Below are 24713 nucleotides of genomic sequence, written 5' to 3'. Positions count from 1 at the left end.
ACATTCTCCCAATCCTCTTCTGGATCATCCAAATGCACTCTAGCAAACTTCAGAAGGGCCTGGCGTAAGCAGGGGGACACGTCTGGCACTGCAGGATTTGAGTCCCTGGCGGCGTAGTGTGTTACTGATGGCAGGCTTTGTTACTTTGGTCCCAGCTCTCTGCAGGTCATTCACTAGGTCCCCCCGTGTGGTTCTGGGATTTTTTTTTCTTGTGATCATTTTGACCCCACGGGGTGAGATCTTGCGTGGAGCCCCAGATCGAGGGAGATTATCAATGGTCTTGTATGTCTTCCATTTCCTAATAATTGCTCCCACAGTTGATTTCTTCAAACCAAGCTGCTTACCTATTGCAGATTCAGTCTTCCCAGCCTGGTGCAGGTCTACAAATTTGTTTCTGGTGTCCTTTGACAGCTCTTTGGTCTTGGCCATAGTGGAGTTTGGAGTGTGACTGTTTGAGGTTGTGGACAGGTGTATTTTATACTGATAACAAGTTCAAACAGGTGCCATTAATACAGGTAACGAGTGGAGGACAGAGGAGCCTCTTAAAGAAGAAGTTACAGGTCTGTGAGAGCCAGAAATCTTGCTTGTTTGTAGGTGACCAAATACTTATTTTCCACCATAATTTGCAAATAAATTCATAAAAAATCCTACAATGTGATTTTCAGGAAATTTTTTCTCTCAATTTGTCTGTCATAGTTGACGTGTACCTACGATGGAAATTACAGGCCTCTTTTTAAGTGGGAGAACTTGCACAATTGGTGGCTGACTAAATACTTTTTTCCCCACTGTATATGCTTAATTTAGAGTTATTAATGTAACTTTAGTTGTTCTACAAACATTGGACTATATATTTTGATTTTTAATACATTGTAAGGCTGCATGATGTGACTCTAATGATGATTTGAAAAAAGTCGCTTGAAAGGCATGCGCTCTGCTTCACGACGCATCCCCTTCGTGTGGCCATAATGCTCCCTAAAAAAATCCATGCCTTTTGTGGCCAAAGGCTGTTGTGCCCTTGGCCCGGAGTGCTGCACACATGGCTCTCCATCAGGTGATCGGGTCTTTCTCACAGGCTACAAGTGAAGACAGACACATTGGGGACGCAACTGCTCGCGTCCTTATCCAAGTCCGAGGTGCATTTTGAAGATATTGGAAGAACTGTCCACATTTACTTTTCATCAGCTAACAAGATGAGTAGGCCTAACAAACGGCAAAAGCACTAGCCTATGTCAATCTACTATCCCCCATAGTACAAAAGATGACCTATTCTGTGTGAGAAATAAATATTCCAAACATAGTCTGGGACAGTTGTGGGATGCGATAGATCCCAAATTAATACAACCACTTTGGGATGCGATAGATCCCAAATTAATGCAACACAACTTTTTTTATGCAATGTGGCTGACGCAACAGATCAGAGCGTTTAGCTTAAAATGTTGATAAAGTATTAGGCTATTTCTTCACATTATAAGCTCAGCAATGCGCACACGGCAGTAGGCTATAAGCATGGATGTTCCATTAGCGGGAAAACACCATTATCAAAATGTGATTATGCATGTAATGCCTTTATTATAAAGGTTCATTTTTATGGTGAAAATTATCTTCACCAAACTTGAAACTCACGCGCTGCTTATGTATGCCAGTTAGGCTCTACACCCCATTTAAAGCGGATTAATGTGCTTAATTTTAAGAAGTTATTTGGCCACTTTAGTTGTGATACAAACCTTATTAAAACATATAGGCCTATGGGCTAGGCTACATGAGGTGTGCGACTATGATTCGAATAAGTCGCATAAAATAAGGCATTGTCTCTTGCCTTACGCTGGGCATCATTCACAAGTGATAGGCTAATATTGTCACCCATCAGACTATTCTTGATTTAATCTTGTCTTTACATATACTAAATAATATATGTGTGAAATTTGTTTTGATTTAGAATGGACGATTATCATGCACCTATCTCGAAACAGGGGCAGGGAAAAAAATACATGTCATCTATGCACTTAAATAGCGAATGGAGGACCACTTTTCCCTTGGTTCATTTTCATGCCAGCCAGATAGGCTATACTCCTGTTGTAAAGATAATCAATGTGCTTAATATTTGGAAAGTTGATAAATAAATATAGTAGGCCTAGCCTATAGAAAGCTGATGGGATCCTCCTCTTTTTAATAGAGGCCATCACTCTGTTTTCTCGCGCAATTGCATAGCCTATAGAAATCTTGCGCAACATGAGCTCATGGGCTCTCATGAAGTGTTTGATTAGATTTTCAATTACGTTTGCATTGATGTCAGAGTGGTTAGAAGGGAAAATAGGGTGCTGAGTTGAGTACCAGGCAGTTAACAAGTTTGGTAGGCTACTAATGACCATCAGCAGCATCAGAGCTTGGAGAAGCCTAATTACCCTGACTAAACGGTCATGTGGAATTTGACTGCCTTCATGACTCGTGACCGCCTGTGTGGCGGTAATACGGTCACCGCAACAGCTCTATGAATGAGTAATTACATTATATGGCCCAATGAAACTCCAACACGCTTTGTGAAATGGAGTGCAGTGCTTTTAACTGATGAATGGCTGGGTGGAATTAATCATTGTCCTATTCCCTCTGGGGGTCTCTTCTTAATCTCAACCAGGCTTTCAGTGGGGGGGACATTTAGGTGTTGGATGACCCATGTTATTTCTTGGGACCCCCACTGACACTCTCCCCCTGTGGCCCCTGTGGCCCCTGCCACCCCCCTTCCCCTCCTCTCAGAGCAGAACCCAAGGAGTGACCCAGTCTGCCTGCCTCTCAGGGCCATTTTAGAGTCCTTTGAGGTTTGTTTGTGTGTCTTCATACTCCCTTCTCCTCAGTCCTCTTCTCTCTCCATCTTTCCTTTGTGCTAGAGCTTCCTCCTCAGTCTGGCTGGGATCCTCCTCTGCTTAACAGACGGGCACTGTTCAGTGCTCCTCATGGGGCGAGGACCCCCTGTACCAACCAATCAGCTCTGTGTTTTCTAGAGCCATGCCCCAGATCATGTCCTGTCCTGGGCTGGCTTCAGTGAAGGAAGGGCAGCAGCTTGGCCCATCAGATGGAGGGGGGGGGCTACGGAAAGGAGGGAGCAGAGAGGCAGGAAAGGAATGGTGGAGAATAAAAAGTTAAAGCTCTGAGGGGACATAGTCTTATAAGGAGTGGTTTGGCTTCTGTGAGGAAGTCCACTCTTCACAGGACCATATAATTATACTGAACAAAAATATAAACACACCTGACAGGTGTGGCATATCAAGAAGCTGATTAAACAGCATGATCATTACACAGGTGCACCTTGTGCTGGGGACCATAAAAGGCCACTCTAAAATGTGCATGTTTGTCACACAACACAATGCCACAGGAGCGTGCAATTGAAGGAGCGTGCAATTGGCATGCTGACAGCAGCAATGTCCACCAGAGCTGTTGCCAGAAAATGTAATGTTAATTTCTTTACCATAAGCGCCTCCAATGTCGTTTTAAATAATTTGGCACTACGTCCAACTGGCCTCACAACCGCAGACCACGTGTAACCACGCCAGCCCAGGACCTCTACTTCCATCTGTTTCACCTGCAGGATCTTCTGAGACCAGCCACCTGGACAGCTGATGAAACTGAGGAGTATTTCTGTCTGTAATAAAGCCTTTTTGTGAGAAAAAACTCATTCAGATTAGCTTCGCCTGGCTCCCAAGTGGGTAGGCCTATTCCCTCCCTGGCCCACCCATGGCTGTGCCCCTGCCCAGTCATGTGAAATCCATAGATTAGGGCCTCATTTATTTATTTCCATTGACTGATTTCCTTATATGAACTGTAACTCAGTAAAATCGTTGAAATTGTTACATGATGAGTTTATATTTTTGTTCAGTATACATATAGAATCAATTTCTGTCGAACAATCCTACAAAATTACTAAATACTACAAAATTACATATAGTAATTTAGTAGAATCGATGTTTCAAAGGACTGAATGAAATGACATTTGTATTGAGTAGGGTGCTGAGTACACCTCCCACACCTTATCTAAGAAAATGCTTAAGACTTTGTTGTAGTGCCAACTTAAATGAGAGCCAATTTGGATCAGGAAAGTGGCCTAAAGAGACTGTGTCAGACGTCTCAGAGCTATGGAATCTTACCCCTGGTTACCCTTGACGACCTACTCGAATCAGAGTCCTTTGGTGTGAATTGGCAGTTCCTGCATCGTCCAGTAATATCGCTGGTTTGTTTGTCTGTTCTTCACTTGAGCTGAGTAACAGTTTGTTTGGGTGGTTAGCGGTATCTCTTTAGGTTACTTATTTCATTGGCATTCACACTGATACTATATAGAGTGAAAATTATTATGCTTGGTTGAACATTTTGAACAGCATATTGCAAACATTATGAGTGTTGCTATGTAATGTAAATAATGGCTGTATAGAGGAAATTACAGACATTACGATTAAACATTAGCCCTTGGCGGCTGCTCTTTTGAGGTGGTTTCACATTCAAGCATGGGTTGTATCATGAGTATATTGTATATGGGTGAAAACAGTAATACAGTGCCTTGCAAAATTATTCATCCCCTTGGCGTTTTTCCTATTTTGTTGCATCACAACCTGTAATTTAAATTAATTTTTATTTGGATTTCATGTAATGGACATACACAAAATAGTCCAAATTGGTGAAGCGAAAAAATAAAAAAAACTTGTTTCAAAAAATTATAAAAAATAAATAACGGAAAAGTGGTGTATGCATATGTATTCACCCCTTCGCTATGAAGACCCTAAATAAGATCTGGTGCAACCAATTACCTTCAGAAGTCACATAATTAGTTAAATAAAGTCCACCTGTGTGTAATCTAGGTGTCACATGATCTGTCACATGATCTCAGTATATATACATCTGTTCTGAAAGGCCCTGTGTCCTGTGTAATGATCATGCTGTTGAATCAACTTATTGATATGGCACACCTGTCAGGTGGATGGATTATCTTGGCAAAGGTGAAATGCTCACCAACAGGGATGTAGACAAATTTGTGAACAACATTTTAGAGAAATATGGTTTTTATGCGTATAGAACATTTCTGGGATCTTTTATTTCAGCTCATAAAACATGGGACCACATGTTGTGTTTATATTTTTGTTCAGTATAAATAGACACGTAAAATCAGATTTCCTGATTTATCAATAACTCAGCCATCTCTTAACCAAACTTTTCTCAAATTCAGAGATGTACCATGGGCCTACATACCGAATGTTGTGTTATTTGGACATATGGTTCATGAGAAGAAGATCCAAGATGGAGGAAAATCTATCCTGACAGGCCTAATGGGTCCTTGAGGCAAATTTGTTCAGCATGAGGAAACACACCTACATGAAAAGTTTCAAGTCTTTAGATCAAACAGGGCAACAGATGTGAGGCTTTAAGTGAGACCGCTTATAACAATCGGTGGCATTCTTTTTGACCATGGCATCTAGTTTCTGTGTGCCAAATTGGAAAAATTGTTACCAATCTAAGCTTGAGTTATTTGACAATGTCAACAACAAAAAAAGAATTCAGAGAATAGCAATAGGTTTTACAGTTTTGCAGAAAGAGAGATGAGATAGAGATGGATGCTACAATACAGCAGGCATGGGCTGTTCAGTATAGTATAGACCATCTGCTTGGACACGCTTGCCTGGCTGTCTGCACAGATCAGGCCCCATGCTCACCAAATACTAATCATATCAGACGAGTGGCACCGTTACGAAGGGCCAGTGTATTTTTAGTCCCCTTTTTTCCCTCGTGGCAAGCCAAATCAAACAGTGAGAATGGGATTATAGTATGACAGGCAGGGAGACTAGGGGACTGTTGTCCAACCTGCAGGGTTAGTCTCTTATTGTCTTACTATAGACCAGCAAATCCTTCTAGCTGCCACTATCCCTGGATGCTCCTACTGTATGTGTGCTGGTTGTCATTTCAATTTGAGGGTTGATCCCGTGGTTAGGTTCTGTATAATCAGAAAAAATTATAGATAAATGATTCAGTGTCTCTCTAAAACTGTTTTGTGGGGAGGAAATATTGATATTCTATTGTTACTAGTATTATAAACAGTATTATGTATATTTAATAAAAACTGTCTTCAACTCTTCACTTTGGATTATCAACTTTCATATGGCATATGGTTGCCACGCCGATACCGTAACCTTTATGCTTCTTGTTCAGTTGCACCCACAATCTCACAGACTCTCTCTCCTCTCCTTCCCCCACTTTCTCCCCTCTATCAACCCTTCCCCCTCTAGGAGTCAAAAAACAGCCATGGATACAGCTCCAGAGGAAAGCAGTGACTCTGGCCCTCAACTCTACCAACCCAGAGCTTTCTGCTGTGCTGACGTCCGCACAGAGTCAGTATGAGATAGGAGGTTTCCCCTACCCACTGGGCCTGGAGAGCAATGCCACAGGTGAGACAGAGAGGGAGGGGATGGAAGGTGGGAGGGATGGAGGGAGAGGAGGAAGAAGAGAGGGTGGAGGGAGGAAGGGCGGGAGGCAGAAGGAGGGAGGAGAACAGGGAGGATTGAAAATGAGAGGGAAGGAGGCACACAGGAGATGAGATAGGAAGAGAGAGAAGGAAGGATGGAGGGAAAATACATGGGTAAAAGAAAGACTGAAAAGGTAGAATTGCTCAAGTGGAAAATCGAGAGATTTTGTCCGAAAGAGATTTCTGTAAAAAACTCCCAAACGATGAGAAATGATGGCAGGAAACCAGGGGAGAAGTGTGATTACATAGTATTGTGTCTGAGTGTCATGAATGATGAGAAGCCAATGGATAGCGTCTCTGCAACCCAACACTAAGATGAGTGCATAATAAAGACACCATATTGATTTATATTCAGTCCAAACCACCAGAGGGTCCCTCCCTTTTCTCATCCTGCTCTCTCCAGAACATCACACTCTCCTTCACACATCTCCCCCTCTCCGTGTCAAAATCTGTCCATCCATGCTACGGTAGTAGTGTGAAGTAACTTGCGGTCTGCCACAGTTTATTTCAATCTGTGATGTGAAGTCCACGAAAAGAGTGTTTACTAGGTTTAGTGATTACAGTGACTTCATTATCATTGTAGGATGAAATATGCTGTTGAAAGGAATAGTTTGCTACATAAACAAGGATAAGCCTGTGGTGTTGTTGATGGATGATTTGGTATTTTTGAGCTGACCCGACCATAACGACCACGTCTCCCTAGCAGCAAGCGAGACATGTTCATTAGCAAACATGAAACTGTACCAAGTGTGTCACTGTGTCTTCTTTAAAGGATGCATTTTGTTGAAGTGTGTTGAAGGCATTGACAGTGACACAAATAACTATTGCATTGATGAGGACTTGAAAAAAGTTGAACGGTCATAATGATTATGATGAAGTAGAGGAAGGCTGACATGTTGGAAAGACTCTTCTGACAAGTGGAAACCAAGTCAACCATGATGATGATGATGCCTTAGTATGCTGAACAAACAGTAAAATGTTTACAAGACTATGGTGCTTGCCTACGGAGCTGTGAGGGGAACGGCACCTCCGTACCTTCAGGCTCTGATCAGTCCCTACACCCAAACGAGGGCATTGCGTTCATCCACCTCTGGCCTGCTGGCTCCCCTACCTCTGCGGAAGCACAGTTCCCGCTCAGCCCAGTCAAAACAGTTCGCTGCTCTGGCACCCCAATGGTGGAACAAGCTCCCTCACGACGCCACGACAGCGTAGTCACTCACCACCTTCCGGAGACATTTGAAACCCCACCTCTTTAAGGAATACCTGGGATAGGATAAAGTAATCCTTCTACCCCCCCCCCCCAAAAAAAAAAGAAGAAAAAAGAAAAGAAAACATTGTAAAGTGGTTATCCCACTGGCTATAAGGTGAATGCACCAATTTGTAAGTCGCTCTGGATAAGAGCGTCTGCTAAATTACGTAAATGTAAATGTAAATGTAAAATGCTGAGGGTGAATATTGTGATATTTGCATGGTGATGGTAGCATTAGCATTATCTGTGTTGAGAGGCTTGGTAGCAAGCCTTGTTTGGGAATTGTCTACTGTTGGGTTCCACACCACACTGGTGTTTGGTCTAAAGACCTTTGTGTCGTCTCTCCCCAGGGGCTAACAATAGCTGGGTGGAGCTGACGGCGGTGGCGGCGGTCAATGCCCAGCTCTTCAGTCGTAACGGGACCAGTGTTCAGGTTTGGGACCCCGTCCATATCTGCATCCCCCTGCCCTTAGACACACCCCTCCAGACAGCCACCAGTGTCCCCGTGTGGAGGTTTGAGGACAAGACAGGTAAGGGGAACCACCCACCACCATAGCGAACCAATACTGAGCGCCCTCCATGTACAAGTGTCATCCATTTGTTTGAACCTACATGAATGGTTACTTTAGTTACTTTACTTCAGATAGAGTGTTGACTCTGAGTGCTGTCAGTTGAAAAAGGTTTCCCTAAAAAAAAACATTGTATACAGAAACATCCTCGTACATACTTTGCTAGTTTTATTTGTTCACCAATAGTAAACTTTCTGCTATACTCAAATACATACATAAAAATGCCAGTCAATAAAGAACTGCCATTGATAGTAAGCCACCGCCCGTCGGACCACAAATCGTTTATCCAAGCTAAATCCCCTCTAAGGCATATAGATGGCAGTGGTCTGAGCTGGGAAGGGCGAATAAGAGGAACCACCAGTCCATTTGCTCTAATTATGGCTGCCTGGACTCCCAGCTGGTCACAGCTAGCCTGGATCAACCAGACTGAACGCTGTGCTCAGCAGTGGTTTACCCAGGCTAGCTGATCCGGTCTCACATGGGGTTAATCCTCCTCCTCGCTGCTCCTCAGTGTCTGGGATATTGCAGTTCACTTGGCTGACAGAACTGTTATACAACTGCTGTGCATGCTTTCATAGGGAGGGAGCCACACAACTCTCTCCATCTCTCTCTCTCTCTTTCTCGCACACATTTCTCTCTTTCTGTCTATCTCTCTCTCACAAACACACTCTCTCTCCCTCTCTATCCCTCTCTCTTGTTCTCTCTATCTCTTTCTCACTCTTTTTCTTTCTCTCACACACACTCTCTGCCTCCCTCTCTCTCCCTCTTGCTCTCTCTCTCTCTGCCTCTCTCTCCCTCTTGCTCTGCTTCTGCCTCCCTCTCTCTCCCTCTTGCTCTCTCTCTCTTTCTCTCTCACTCACACACTCTCTCTGCCTCACTCTCATACACTCACTTTCCCCTCTTGCTTTATGGAACCGATGCCTGAAAACACCAGGTCAGGGTTGTTTCTTGTCTTGACAACCGATCCGGACTCCCCATGGCAGCCATTGTTCCAGTGTGTCTGAACCGGGACATGCAGATCATTGACATGCTTGGTATTTCCCTACCGAGATTCACATTACCATGAGTATGTTGAAGAAGCCCTGGTAAACACTTCCTAATAATGCCCTCTTCATAACGCATTATGAATGTGGTCATAGATGTTTATGAGCAGTTATTAGTGCCTTTGTTGTGCATTATTATGCGTGATTCATAGCTCAGGCATTCTAAATGTGCTTATAATGCATTATGAAGAGAGTATTTCTAGGAAGTGTTACCAAAGCCCCAGGCCTATTTCTACAGATCTCCACGAAAACCTCAACTTCTTGAAGTGGGATTTCAAGGATGGTACAGTACACAATGGACTGAGAAGAGCAAACCTAAAGAATACAAAGTAATAACCAACCGGACACTTGCCAAGTCTGGATATGTCTTCCCAAGGGTAGATAATGAAGCACCTATCTGGCAGGCTCCATTTCGATTCCCAGGATCCTTCTGTGATGGTATCTTAAATACAGAGAGCAAAATACAGTTGAAGTCGGAAATGTACATACACTTAGGTTGGAGTAATTAAAACTAGTTTTTCAACTACTCCACAAATGTCTTGTTAACAAACTATAGTTTTGGCAAGTTGGTTAGGACATCTACTTTGTGCATGACACAAGTAACTTTTCCAACAATTGTTTACACACAGATTATTTCACTTATAATCAGTGGCGGCTGGCCGATAGAGGGCGCTAGGGCGCCGCCCCCTTAAATAAAATTATTTAAAAAAATAAAATAAAAAATAAATAAAAATAATAATAATAATAATAAAAACATCAGTATGTCAATATTTGTGTGTTTGAAATATGGAATGCACACAGTAATATGTGTAAGATATGATAGAAAATCATATTCGCAATCGCAACCTTTCCTCTGCCTGTCAAACGCCTCGTCAGCTCTGGGCGATACAGAAAGTGCCCCGAGGAGGCGGGTCTACGTAGCAGTTAAGCCAATTGCTAATTTAAGATATGAATGTATGACATAAAATGTAGCTAATCAGCGATTTTAATTCGAATCCAAGGAGGGCGATTATTTTATCGCCCCAAGCTCGCCCCTGATAAAATAAGGACCGGGCTCCAGTGGCGCCATTTTTACTAGACGACAATGGCGAACGCAAACGTTACTCCTCCAAGACCCAACCCTAACTCGGTGAAATCTCTCCTCCAAGATCCGTTTGAGAGGAGAACTTTGTCAGAGAAAGTTTGGGTGAAAGAGCTGGGCCCAGATCAACCTGACCTCTCAATCAGACAGCAGGCTAGCGAGAAAGGGAAGCAGTATATGCGCGGCTTCTCCCGTAGCTGGTACACCAGGAAGGCTTGGCTAGCTGGGTGCACTGATGCTAATGCTTTATTTTGCTTTCCGTGCTTGCTTTTTAAAACGACGGGGTCAGATTCAGCATGGACAGGTACCGGAGTGAGGGATATGAAGCACCTGTCAGAGAAGGTAAAGAAACATGAGAACACCAGGGCACACATGGACAACTCTGTAAAGCTAGCTGTATTAGGAAGGGTGAACATTGCTACGCAGCTGGATGACGGCCACAGGATTGCGGTGAGGAAACACAATGAGGAGGTGGATAAAAACAGGCACATTCTATCCAAAATTATCGATTGTGTGAAGTTCTGTGGGGCTTTTGAGTTGGCCTTGCGTGGGCACGAGGAGACTGATTCCTCGGACAACCCCGGCATTTTCCGGGGCTTAGTGGATTTTGTTGCCTCCCTCGACAGTGTGCTGGAGGAGCACCTGAAGACAGCTACCGTTTTTAAGGGCACGTCAAAGACGATACAGAACGAGCTGTTGGAATGTATGCTGTCAGTGCTTAAGGATTACATCCTGGAGGAAGTAAAGAGTGCTGATTTTATCGCCATTCAAGCTGACGAGACGACTGACGTTTCCACCCACTAACGTGTTTCCAGACCATCAGAGACTCGGGGAACTTTGATGCCCCGACTGTCAGAGAGGCGGGGGGCTTTGTGAGGATGCTCGAAGACGAGGCTTTCTGTTTTTTCCTGGCACTGTTCCACAAGATCATGCCAAATGTGGACATGCTTTTCAGCCAGCTGCAGAAGAGGAACATCGACCCTGTCTTCATTAAAGCACTTGTCCAGAGGTTCACAGACAGCATGCTAACAATCAGGTAAATAACTATATTTACTATTGGCTGATAAAGATGTTGTTAGAAAGATGAATAGTTCACTTACAACAGTTTAAAAGCCTAAATGTGTCTGGTCATCAAAGTGAGTGATTATCATAGAGCCGTCACAATTATATTTGTTTTAGTATTTTAAAAGGAAAGAGAAGACACAATCAGACGTTGATAATAATGCAGGAAAGTACTACACAGTTTGTAATAATTATTCAGGTGTCCACCAGGTCAATTTCTAGAAGAGGCCTAGTTGTTATTGAAGATTAACTTTATTGCTAAGTGCACAGCAGAACAAAATTATGTTGCATCCTTCTCACAAATGTAATAGAAAAAGGCTTTAAAACGTAATAACATCAGTTAATTATGTACATCACAGGTTAAAAGCAGTTACTAGACATAGTTTGTGTGTATATACACACTATCTGTCTGTCTGTCTGTCTGTCTGTCTGTCTGTCTATATATATATATAAAATTCCTGTACAAATAAGATGACAGACACACACACACAGAGCAGCTCTGGCCGCATGTTTCTTTGTATATAGTTGACCTTAGCATAAAAAATCCAGTTATATATGGTACTCTAGAAAGTCTTAATAGTGTCTTTGCTAATATTACTGTATATATGTTGTTTTGTATCAATTAATTGTTGCAGTTCTGGAGCACATTAACAATTAGTCACATTTAGTATGATCATAAAATACTGTATGCTATTCTTCCAGTCAAAGGTTTGAGTTCATCCACTTGATATCCATTTCTATATTATACATCCTTTTATACAGTGTAAGATTTCCTATAAACTTTATAATAATTTCATGTTATTGTCCACTTTCCACTCTGTTCTGACAGCATGCCTGTTGCGTTGCCTGTTTACTACCAATGGTGAAAAGTTCACTTTAAATGCAAATGAAAGGCTTGGGTTTGTGTAATATGTTTTTGTGTAAGAATGCCTCAACTTTTTAATATTGGCATTAAATAATTACTGAATGTTTCACTGAGCACTGCTGTCCTGCAGTTTGTGTTAAAATATATCGCGATGGTTACAGGAAAAAAAAAGTATGGCACAGCCCCACCGAGAATATTTTTCGCCAGCCGCCACTGCTTATAATTGACTGTGTCACAATTCCAGTGGGTCAGAAGTTTACATACACTAAGTTGACTGTGCCTTTAAACAGCTTGGAAAATTCCAGAAAATGATGTAATGGCTTTAGAAGCTCATCATTTGAGTCAATTGGAGGTGTACCTGTGGATGTATTTCAAGGCCTACCTTCAAACTCAGTGCCTCTTTGCTTGACATCATGGGAAAATCAAAAGAAATCAGCCAAGACCTCAGAAAAAAAATGGTAGACCTCCACTAGTCTGGTTCATCCTTGGGAGCAATTTCCAAACGCCTGAAGGTACCACGGTCATCTGTGCAAACAATAGTACGCAAGTATAAACACCATGGGACCACGCAGCTGTCATACCACTCAGGAAGGAGACGCGCTGTCTCCTAGAGATGAACGTACTTTGGTGCGAAAAGTGCAAATCAATTCCAGAACAACAGCAAAGGACCTTGTGAAGATGCTGGAGGAAACAGGTACAAAAGTATCTATATCCACAGTAAAACGAGTCCTATATCGACATAACCTGAAAGGCCGCTCAGCAAGGAAGAAGCCACTGCTCCAAAACCGCCATAAAAAAGCCAGACTACGGTTTGCAACTGCACATGGGGACAAAGATCGTACTTTTGGAGAAATGTCCTCTGGTCTGATGAAACAAAAATGTAACTGTTTGGCCAGAATGACAATCGTTATGTTTGGAGGAAAAAGGGGAGGCTTGCAAGCCGTAGAACACCATCCCAACCGTGAAGCACGGGGGTGACAGCATCATGCTGTGTGGGGTGCTTTGCTGCAAGAGGGACTGGTGCACTTCACACAATAGATGGCATCATGAGGAAGGAAAATGATGTGGATATATTGGAGCAACATCTCAAGACATCAGTCAGGAAGTTAAAGCTTGGTCGCAAATGGGTCTTCCAAATGGACAATGACCCCAAGCATATTTCCAAAGTTGTGGCAAAATGGCTTAAGGACAACAAAGTCAAGGTATTGGAGTGGCCATCACAAAGCCCTGACCTCAATCCTATAGAATATTTGTGGGCAGAACTGAAAAAGTGTGTGCGAGCAAGGAGGCCTACAAACCTGACTCAGTTACATCAGCTCTGTCAGGAGGAATGGGCCAAAATTCACCCAACTTTTTGTGGGAAGCTTGTGGAAGGCTAGCCGAAACGTTTGACCCAAGTTAAACAATTTAAAGGCAATGCTACCAAATACTAATTGATGTAAACTTCTGACCCACTGGGAATGTGATGAAAGAAATAAAAGCTTAAATAAAAAATAAATGGTCCTATGTTGCCACGGTAACAGGTTATGAGATGCAAACAGAGACACAGATGGATGGATGGATGGGAGGAGGGAGGGAGGAGAGGGTTAGTGTTTTTGAGTAGAGGAGAAAGGAGAAAACAAAGCTGTCGTGGAGGGAGATATTTTGAATAGTGTGATGAGCTTGTCTGTTGGAGTTAGCTGTAGGCTATTGTTCACATCCTGTTTGCGTGGCTAAGATGAGTGAAAATTAATGGTTGTGACTCTATACTGAGTGCTGACCCTAACATTCAGTATTGGGACAAAACAAGTTACTGAGCTTGGGACAAAACAGGAGACTGCAAATTGACTAGGCACCCCCCACTAACAACCATTTCTCACTCTCTTGCTCCACTACATGGCTTATATTGTGTGTGTTGAATTTAGTAGTTTGCTAAAATTCGATGTATGAAAATGTTTACTCTGTACGTACAGTAGCTGAGTGTAAATGGAAATCAAATCTTTACAGTAAAACCCAAAGAACAATACAGCACAGGATTTTAGCGAACTGATTAGTTAAACAGAGCATTGCAGCGTTAGGTTCATGCATTATTTAACTGTATGTTTTTTTTATTCAACCACTCACTAAGTGGGAGGCTCAGCCAGCCCAGAGCTCCTATCTCATTATCTGCGGTGACGACTTAACAGTTGGTGGTGAGAGGCTTACTGATTATAATGTGGACACCAAGGTGGATGTGTTGTTAACTGTGTCATCTCTAAAGGGGTCACCTCTAATCCCACCATACACACACACACACACACACACACACACACACACACACACACACACACACACACACACACACAAACATATGCACACTCACCAGTGGAGGCTGGTGGGAGGAGCTATAGGAGGACGGGCTCATTCTAATGGCTGGAATGGAACGATATCAAACACATCAAACATATGGAAACCACATGTTTGACTCCGTTCCACTCATTCCATTCCAGCCATTACAATGAGCCTGTCCTCCTATCGCTCCTCCCACCAGCCTCCACTGACACACGCATACACGCATGCACGCACGCACACCCTGCTCTGGGCATGTGGGGTTTTATTTGCTTAAGAGGGAAAGGTGCCCCCCACTGACCCTCATGTAGTACCGCAGCAAGTGGTGTCCTATGTCTCAAGTACTCTATAAAGTATTTCAGTATATATTGTATACATAAAAGCTGGTTAACTTCTGGATGACAGCATTTAGGAATATGGAATTATTTGTTTCCATCATGGTTTAGCTTACGTCCAACAAAGTAACCTTCTTTCCCTGAGTTTTCCCTGACCTATGCAGAAGCAGTAAACCTGAACCTTTCTACTCAAAACAAATCAACTAACATCGCAGGTTCACCCAATGTCATCAAGTACAAGACGGAAGGAATCCCACAGAGAGCAATAAAATAAACTCCTGTGGAGCTTTAGATCAGTGTTGAGTAGAGAAATGGGCCTCTAGTCTAGTATGACTAGGGGTCCTCTAGATTTATGAGTTACTGTAAGTCTGGATGACTGGGCCTCTCTTCCAGAGTCAGGTAGCTTAGTTTCACACACACACACACACACACACACACACACACACACACACACACACACACACACACACACACACACACACACACACACTCCACTCCTCCAGTGTGCCAGGTTACACTTGCAAGACTTTGTGCTAAGGCTTTAAATCCACCATGGGTTTTGTAGATGTTTGGGGTGGAAGGGGAGGTTGGGGACACCTGCCAGGAGCACTCTGAACACTAGCAAATAGAATCAGGTGCTGCAGCGGAAGCCTTTAATTGGTGGGTACTGTAGTGTACTGTGGAACACTGTGGCACTGTGACAGGTCTATCAAGGGAGAGCTAAGTGGGCTGTAATACCAGGCTGCTGACTGTCAGTCAGGATTGAGACTGAGAGGAAATTAGATGTTAGAGAGAAACATGGAGAAGATGAATATTTACATTGGGCGTGGGTGGATGGCAACAGTGAGCTGCTGCTGAAGAGAGAAATTGATTTGTTTTGGACTGAATCACAAGTTTGTGCATATGTGGGTGTGCGTACGGTCTGTGCATTAACATTTGCATGACAAATGAGTACAAGAGAAAATACAGTGTGATGTTGAGTCAAAAAAGTTGAATCGACTCTCTTGCTCTCTCTCTGTCCTTGATGACCCCTCCCATGTGATCTCCTCCCATCCTCCTCCTTCAAGGCATCCTTAAAAGAGGAGGAGAAAGAAGGACAACCCAGTGTTTCTTGTTCCCTATAGCCCAGGAGACTAAATCAGAGGCTCCATTATCTCTCCAGACTCAGCTGTGAGTCTGTGTTTGTTTTGGAGACAGATCACACACACATACACACACATACACACACACACACACACGGCTCAGCAGAAAGAGGAGCATAAGCTGCATAATAGCATGCTCTGTCAGGTGGCAGGGTAGTGGGGGGTGGCTTGGAAATCCCCCTGCTTTATACTGAGGAGATAAACCAAAACCCCTACTACTGTTCCTCTGTGTGCACGACGACCCCTAGTGGTCGACAGCCAACATTACAACCTTGGTCGAGCACTTCCTAGATAAGTGAGCTGGCATGACACACATGCACACTTCAATTCACTCTCACCTCCCTTTTACCCCTAGTTTAGAGGATTTTTGAAGATACCATTTTAGCCAAGTGTGTTGCTATTCACACCACTTAGGGTGTGTTAGTTAGAGCTTGGCTCAAAGTGTAGCCTAATGAATAAGATGACCTGATCCTAGATCAGCACTTTTGATGAATACAGGCCCTGGTTGAATTGCTGCTATGATGACAAAGGCAGTATATTCACAGACTTCCCTTGCCTGGGGTATTAGCACTAAAAGCGGAGTCCAACACATTTTTGTAGTCTAAGGGAAACGGATGATATTGAACTAATAGTTATTTCAACTAATAGTTGTATTGCTTATTTGAATTGAAAGGCAATATTATGTTTATTTTTTCAAATATGTTATTAATAATAAGCTATTTTAGGCCACTGTTTGCATTAGTTAGGCAAAGATTCTCCCCTACAATGTGTTAAAATCATTCAGGACACTTGCATAAGTAACATGTAGGCCTAATCATAACCTGCATCTGTATTTATGTTTTCTGCAAAGTGAAAATGCTAACGAGAATGACAGAAATGAAAACTATTTTAGGAGAGGGAGCATGATGTAGAAATGGGACCTTGGGTGTACTGTGGGCCGAGGTCACCCTTTCAAGACGCATTAAGCTACCAAATCCTGACCCTCTCCTCAGGGCGCTTTGCATCATGGGAAATGGCCAACCAGCTAGGATACTGGCTGGCTGCCTTTCCCTCAACCACAGGTACAGTAACTATGTCCAGAGATGGGCAGTATTTATCTTACATGTATTTGAAATATGTATTTTAATTACTTCTGAGTATTTTTACATTTGTATTACACTGGCTGAATTACACTCCAATGTATTTTGTAACAACTACAAACAAGCAAGATTTCTGGCTCTCACAGACCTGTAACTTCTTCTTTAAGAGGCTCCTCTGTCCTCCACTCGTTACCTGTATTAATGGCACCTGTTTGAACTTGTTATCAGTATAAAAGAAACCTGTCCTCAACCTCAAACAGTCACACTCCAAACTCCACTATGGCCAAGACCAAAGAGCTGTCAAAGGACACCAGAAACAAAATTGTAGACCTGCACCAGGCTGGGAAGACTGAATCTGCAATAGGTAAGCAGCTTGGTTTGAAGAAATCAACTGTGGGAGCAATTATTAGGAAATGGAAGACATACAAGACCACTGATAATCTCCCTCGATCTGGGGCTCCACGCAAGATCTCACCCTGTGGGGTCAAAATGATCACAAGAACGGTGAGCAAAAATCCCAGAACCACACGGGGGGACCTAGTGAATGACCTGCAGAGAGCTGGGACCAAAGTAACAAAGCCTACCATCAGTAACACACTACGCCGCCAGGGACTCAAATCCTGCAGTGCGAGACGTGTCCCCCGGCTTAAGCCAGTACATGTCCAGGCCCGTCTGAAGTTTGCTAGAGTGCATTTGGATGATCCAGAAGAGGATTGGGAGAATGTCATATGGTCAGATGAAACCAAAATATAACTTTTTGGTAAAAACTCAACTCGTCGTGTTTGGAGGACAAAGAATGCTGAGTTGCATCCAAAGAACACCATACCTACTGTGAAGCATGGGGGTGGAAACATCATGCTTTGGGGCTTTTTTTCTGCAAAGGGACCAGGACGACTGATCCGTGTAAAGGAAAGAATGAATGGGGCCATGTATCGTGAGTTTTTGAGTGAAAACCTCCTTCCATCAGCAAGGGCATTGAAGATGAAACGTGGCTGGGTCTTTCGGCATGACAATGATCCCAAACACACCGCCCGGGCAACGAAGGAGTGGCTTCGTAAGAAGCATTTCAAGGTCCTGGAGTGGCCTAGCCAGTCTCCAGATCTCAACCCCATAGAAAATCTTTGGAGGGAGTTGAAAGTCTGTGTTGCCCAGCGACAGCCCCAAAACATCACTGCTCTAGAGGAGATCTGCATGGAGGAATGGGCCAAAATACCAGCAACAGTGTGTGAAACCTTGTGAAGACTTACAGAAAACGTTTGACCCGTGTCATTGCCAACCAAGGGTATATAACAAAGTATTGAGAAACTTTTGATATTGACCAAATACTTATTTTCCACCATAATTTGCAAATAAATTCATTAAAAATCATAATGTGATTTTCTGGATTTTTTTTTCTAATTTTGTCTGTCATAGTTGACGTGTACCTATGATGAAAATTAGATGCCTCTCTCATATTTTTAAGTGGAAGAACTTGCACAATTGGTGGCTGACTAAATAGATTTTTTCCCCACTGTATTTTATTATCCTTGAAATGATTGTGTACAGGGATTATGAGCAAGCATTGGCAAAAATGAAGGAAATAGGTTTGAAATCAGTATTGTTAGTGCAGAGCAGGGATACTCACAACAAATATATTTTCTGTTTTAGGAAGATATTATTGATTGATAAGGATCTACATGTAAATCTACACACACATCTGTGAAATTGTTAAGGAAGTTGACATACAATGTTTAATGTAATTCCTACTCTACCATAACTAATTCTGTCCTCATTTTGACTTGTACTTCAACAGGACTCTGGGTCAGGAAAGGAACCGGATACATCAAGAAAGACGGAGCACAGCTGACATGGAGTTTTGTGGCCAACCAGCTAGGATACTGGCTGGCTGCCTTTCCCTCAACCACAGGTACAGTAACTATGTCCAGAGATGGGCAGTATTTATGTTACATGTATTTGAAATATGTATTTTAATTACTTCTGAGTATTTTTACATTTGTATTACACTGGCTGAATTACACTCCAATGTATTTTGTAACAAGATACTTTCGAGAGCTGCAAAATAATTTTTTATAGCTGTTCACACTATTGTGGCCCCCTTTCACCCTACATTGGTATCAGAAGTCTGATGACACTATGGTGTGATTAGAGCATCAGCTAAATGAACTAAATGTATATGTAAAAATGAGTGTTATTCTAATGAGCTCCGTCCCGAAACAAGGCCAATAATAATACCCAGTGTGCTTTGCAGTTAATTTTGCTATGTTCATTTTCACATATACTGTACATTTTGGTCATTTAGCAGACACTTATCCAGAGTGACTTACAGTCAGTGCATTCAACTAAGGTAAATAAACAACATATCACAGTCATAGCAAGTAAAATGTTTCGGTAACCATTACTGAGAATGTTTTTGCTGTTCGGGCCAGCTACTTGCAAATGTATTTTCTTATTTTAAAATACACAAACCATGTATTTTGTAATGTATTTAATTAAAATACAAGTATTTTGTCATTTATTTTGATACATTGATCTTTATGGTATTTTGTAATTGTATTTTGTAATTTTTGCTCATCCCTGACTATGTCAACAATGTTGACATAGCTGGGGACTGCATCAGTCTGACATTTTTTCTACAGCCCCACTGTCATCTTGGTTCCATTAAGACAGGTTTTCCCTACTGGCGGCCCGCGGGCCGGATTTTTCCAACATTTGATTTTATTTGGCCCCCCATGTTTTTCATCTTGGAAATCTGTTCGAAATTATTCCCACATAATATAATGAGAGATATGTGATTGTATACAAATGTAAGCAAGGTTTGAAATGATTATGTTTTAGTCAAATATTATATCTGTTTGGGCTTCTTGAGGTCAATTTGCAGTCTACTGATTATTTGTAATTATGTTACGGCCCCCTGACCATCTACTCAATATAAAAAACGGCCCGTGGCTGAATCTAGTTGATGATCCCTGTCTTAAGACCATGTCAATATGAGATAGAAATTGAATAATGAACACTTGTTTGTGCACTTTTGCAATGAAACTGTATAGCTAGGGGTTCTGGTCAGTCAATCTTACAAAGCTTTTTGTAGGGAGTCCTATTGCAGACTTGGCCCTTCCTAGTATCTTATTTATCGCTGTAACAAATTGCTGTAAATTTACTGCAAAAAAAATGTTAGCTACTGTAATTCTATATTACCGTACAGTACTCTAAAGAGGAATACATTATGGGGGCTCAATGGCATTACGCGATACTGCTGTGAAATTACAGTAAAGTACTGTATTACCTGTTTTACTGTATATTTACAGCAGCATACTGTGAATTATGGTATATTGTAGGAAAATGTTGTGAGCAGGGAAATAATCTCTGGCTTATTAACCTATTTTGAGGCATGCCTTGTAAGACGCTATATTTGTTGCAACCGTTAGTGAGAATGCTGTACCCCACAGAATACAGTACCATATCGTATTTTTGGAATCTAAAAACCTGTTCCTGTAATCTACAGTAATTTACTGGCTACTGTGCTGCCAGTAATTTCTTGTAATTCAGTACCACCCCACAGAATACAGTACTATACCGTATTTCTGGAGCACCAAACAACACTAGTGTTATTGTTGTTTCTGGGTCATTAACATATTTTGAGGCGTGTAGGGGACAAATCAAAGTGGCAGCAAGTCTCAAACCTTTAATGGTTGAGTGTTTAGTTATGTCCTTTTGATCGGTTTTGCCCTGTAGTCACTGCCAGTTTAGAAGCCTTTGTTAAGGCCTCTACAAGTGCAAGTGATATAAAACACCAAATATGCATTGCTATGCTGTAATTATTAATTACAATTGCTGTAACTTTATTACAATACATTTTAAGAAAGTACTGTATTGCTGTTTTGCTGTATATTTACTGCAGCATTTTATAAATGATGGTGCTTGTAGAAAAATGTTGTGGGAGGGGAAGAATATCTGGCTCATTAACATTTTGAGGCGTGCCTTGTAAGTAGCTATATTTATTGCACCCATTAGTAAGAATGCTGTACCAATTGAACTGATATGTGGTAGTAGTGCCCTAACAATTTAATGTGTATAGGGACAGGTCAGAGTGGCAGCAAGTCTTAAACCTTTACTGTTTGAGTGTTTTGCCAAGTCTGTTTTGCCCTGTAATCTAGTGATGTTACGTTTGATACTGGCGCTCCGAGACATGCGTCGAAATCACTAAGCAGTTTACTTTGAAGCAGTGTGCCGATGCCTGTATCACTTTATCAGAAGCACGTGATCAATGATGTCCGAAGCTTCATTTTGCCGAACAACCACCTGATTGGTTTCGGTAGAAGACGTCATCTATATAATCTAAATTATTTTGACCAGCAGGTACCACTAGTGTACACTTTGTTTTGATCAAAGCCTTGAGTAATGAACCTGTTTTTGACACAATTGTCTGGAAAGCCTCAATGCGTCAGGAAGCTTAGTTTCCCCATCACTACTGTAATCACAGCCAGTTTGGAAGCCTTTGTTTAGGCCTCTAGTAGTGGAAGTGATATAAAACACCAAATATTCATACAATTGCTGTAATATACAAATACCTAGCAGCCAACCTGCTTGAACCAATCCCATGTAATTACAGTAAAATACCAATATTACGGTTACAGTAGCATTTACTTTCTTACAATATTGTACTGTATCGTTGCTCTGATATTACAGTAACTTAAAGGAATCTGGTATCAAGTTACTGTGAATATTACAGTAACATACTTGGCACTAGCCAGAGATGGGCAAAGATACATCAAAAGTTATCTTGTTACAAATACAAAATACCTTGAAGACCAATGTATCCTTAACTACAACAACATTCTCAGTAATGGTTACAGAAATGTTTTACTTGGTATGACTGTGATGTGTTTTTTTAATGCACTGACTGTAAGTCACTCTGGACAAGAGCATCTGCTAAATGACCAAAATGTAAAAATAAACACTTACAAAGCACACTGCTGGGTATTATTCTAGTGTGCTCCGCCTTAAAACTGTTTGTATTTTTATGAAATGTATCCTTGTTTGGGGGCAGAGCTCACTAGAATAATACTAGCAGTGTTCGTTGCAAGTGTTCATTTTTACATTTACAGTCGTGGTCAAAAGTTTTGAGAATGACACAAGTATTGGTCTTCACAAAGTTCGCTGCTTCAGTGTTATGAGATATTTTTGTCAGATGTTACTATGGTATACTGAAGTATAATTACAAGCATTCCATAAGTTCAAAGGCTTTTATTGACAATTACATTAAGTTTATGCAAAGAGTCAATATTTGCAGTGTTGACCCTTCTTTTTCAAGACCTCTGCAAGCCGCCCAGGCATGCTGTCAATTAACTTCTGGGCCACATCCTGACTGATGGCAGCCCATTCTTGCATAATCAATGCTTGGAGTTTGTCAGAATATGTCTCAATGGGACCCCACACATGAATGGTCTCAGGATGCTTTACTGTTGGCATGACACAGGACTGATGGTAGCGCTCATCAGGTGTTCTGGAAGGTGTTTTCCAGATGCCCCAAACAATCGGAAAGGGGATTCATCAGAGAAAATGACTTTACCCCAGGCTTCAGCAGTCCAATCCCTGTACCTTTTGCAGAATATCAGTCTGTCCCTGATGTTTTTCCTGGAGAGAAGTGGCTTCTTTGCTGCCCTTCTTGACACCAGGCCATCCTCCAAAAGTCTTCACCTCACTGTGCGTGCAGATGCACTCACACCTGCCTGCTGCTATTCCTGAGCAAGCTCTGCACTGGTGGTGCCCCGATCCCGCAGCTGAATCAACTTTAGGAGACGGTCCTGGCACTTGCTGGACTTTCTTGGGCGCCCTGACGCCTTCTTCACAACAATTGAACCTCTCTCCTTGAAGTTCTTGATGATCCGATAAATGGTTGATTTAGGCGCAATCTTACTAGCAGCAATATCTTTACCTGTGAAGCCCTTTTTGTGCAAAGCAATGATGATGGCACGTGTTTCCTTGCAGGTAACCATCGTTAACAGTGATTTCAAGCACCACCCTCCATTTAAAGTTTCCAGTCTGTTATTCTAACTCAATCAGCATGACAGAGTGATCTCCTGCCTTGTCCTCGTCAACACTCTCACCTGTGTTAACGAGAGAATCACTGACATGATGGCAGCTGGTCCTTTTGTGGCAGGGCTGAAATGTAGTGGAAATGTTTTTTTGGGATTAAGTTCATTTTCATGGCAAAGAGGGACTTTGCAATTAATTGCAATTCATCTGATCACTCTTCATGACATTCTGGAGTATATGCAAATTGCCATCATCAAAACTGAGGCAGCAGACTTTGTGAAAATTAGTATTTGTGTCATTCACAAGCAGGTAGCTTAGTGGTTAAGAGCGTTGTGCCAGTAACCGAAAGGTCGCTGGTTCTAATCCCCGAACCGACTAGGTTCAAAATCTGTCAATGTACCCTTGAGCAAGGCACTTAACCATAATTGCTCCTGTAAGTCGCTCTGGATAAGAGCGTCTGCTAAATGACTAAAATTATAATTCTCAAAACTTTTGACCACGACTGTACATTTAGGTAATTTAGCAGAGGCTCTAATCCAGAGTGATTTACAGTGAGTTTATTAAACAAGAATGTTTTTGTAGTTAAGCGGGCTACTTGCAAGTTTATTTTTGTATTAGAAAATACAAAATACATGTATTATAATTAAATTGTTACAAAATACATTAATTGTACTTCAGGCCAGTGAAATACAAATTACAAAATAGGTATTGAAACTATTGAAATTCCTAACAGAAATACTGCCCTTCATTGGCACTAGCTGCCTGCACTGTACATCTGCAACAGTTTACTAACAACTGTGCTTCCAGTAATGCACTGTGAATTCAAGGAATACAGCATGTAGCTGTAGTCAGCTGTTACAGTAATATGCTGTAAATTTGTGTTTCAGTAAAGGTCCTGTAAATCTACAGTAATTTACTGGCTTCTGTGCTGCCAGTATTTACTGTAAATTTACAGTAACCTACAGGCTACTGTGCTACCAGTAGTTTACTACAAAAATTACAGGACATTTTTTACAGTGGACCCCTATGTTGCAGGCTCAGCTTTGAACCCCACAGGCCTGCGAGACATCACCACCTACCACACCATCTTCCTCATGACCATCCTGGGTTCCATGGCTCTGCTGGTGCTGGTGTTGCTCTGTCTGCTGCTCTACTACTGCAGGTTGGTATCAGACCCAGCATGTCTCAACTCAGGTCCTGGAGTAGTCAGTCCCTGTGTGGCACATTTTTGTTCCACCCCAGCACTAGTTTTGAACTAGCTACTCAACGAATCATCAAGCACCAGAATTAGGGTCAATTTCATTTAAATTCCAGTAAATTCAGGAAGTACACTGAAATTCCAATGCCAATTCTCTTCAATTCTTTTCATCAAGGAATATGTGGAACTACTTTCTGAATTGACTAGAATTTAAATGGAATTGACCCCAACCATGTCAAGCACTAGCTTAG

The 24713-nt window shown here is 42.0% G+C and overlaps 1 protein-coding gene across 1 annotated transcript in view; it reads left to right on the top strand.

Annotated features, from left to right (window-relative positions):
• LOC311147662 (protein FAM171A2-like) overlaps positions 1-24713 on the top strand; it is a gene marked incomplete at both ends in the record, with an annotated part of 71149 nt that overhangs the window by 44588 nt on the left and 1848 nt on the right. The window contains 4 exons of the mRNA XM_084184409.1: positions 6261-6419; positions 8096-8275; positions 19021-19134; positions 24300-24426. Of these exons, the coding sequence (XP_084040535.1) occupies positions 6261-6419; positions 8096-8275; positions 19021-19134; positions 24300-24426 (580 nt within the window). The remainder of the gene's footprint in view (positions 1-6260; positions 6420-8095; positions 8276-19020; positions 19135-24299; positions 24427-24713) is intronic.

The sequence above is a fragment of the Coregonus lavaretus genome (assembly GCF_964263955.1).
Source record: "Coregonus lavaretus genome assembly, chromosome: 2".
Taxonomy (NCBI): Eukaryota; Metazoa; Chordata; class Actinopteri; order Salmoniformes; family Salmonidae; genus Coregonus; species Coregonus lavaretus.
The sequence above is the reverse complement of the archived record's forward strand: the minus strand, read 5'-3'. Positions and strand labels throughout refer to the sequence as shown.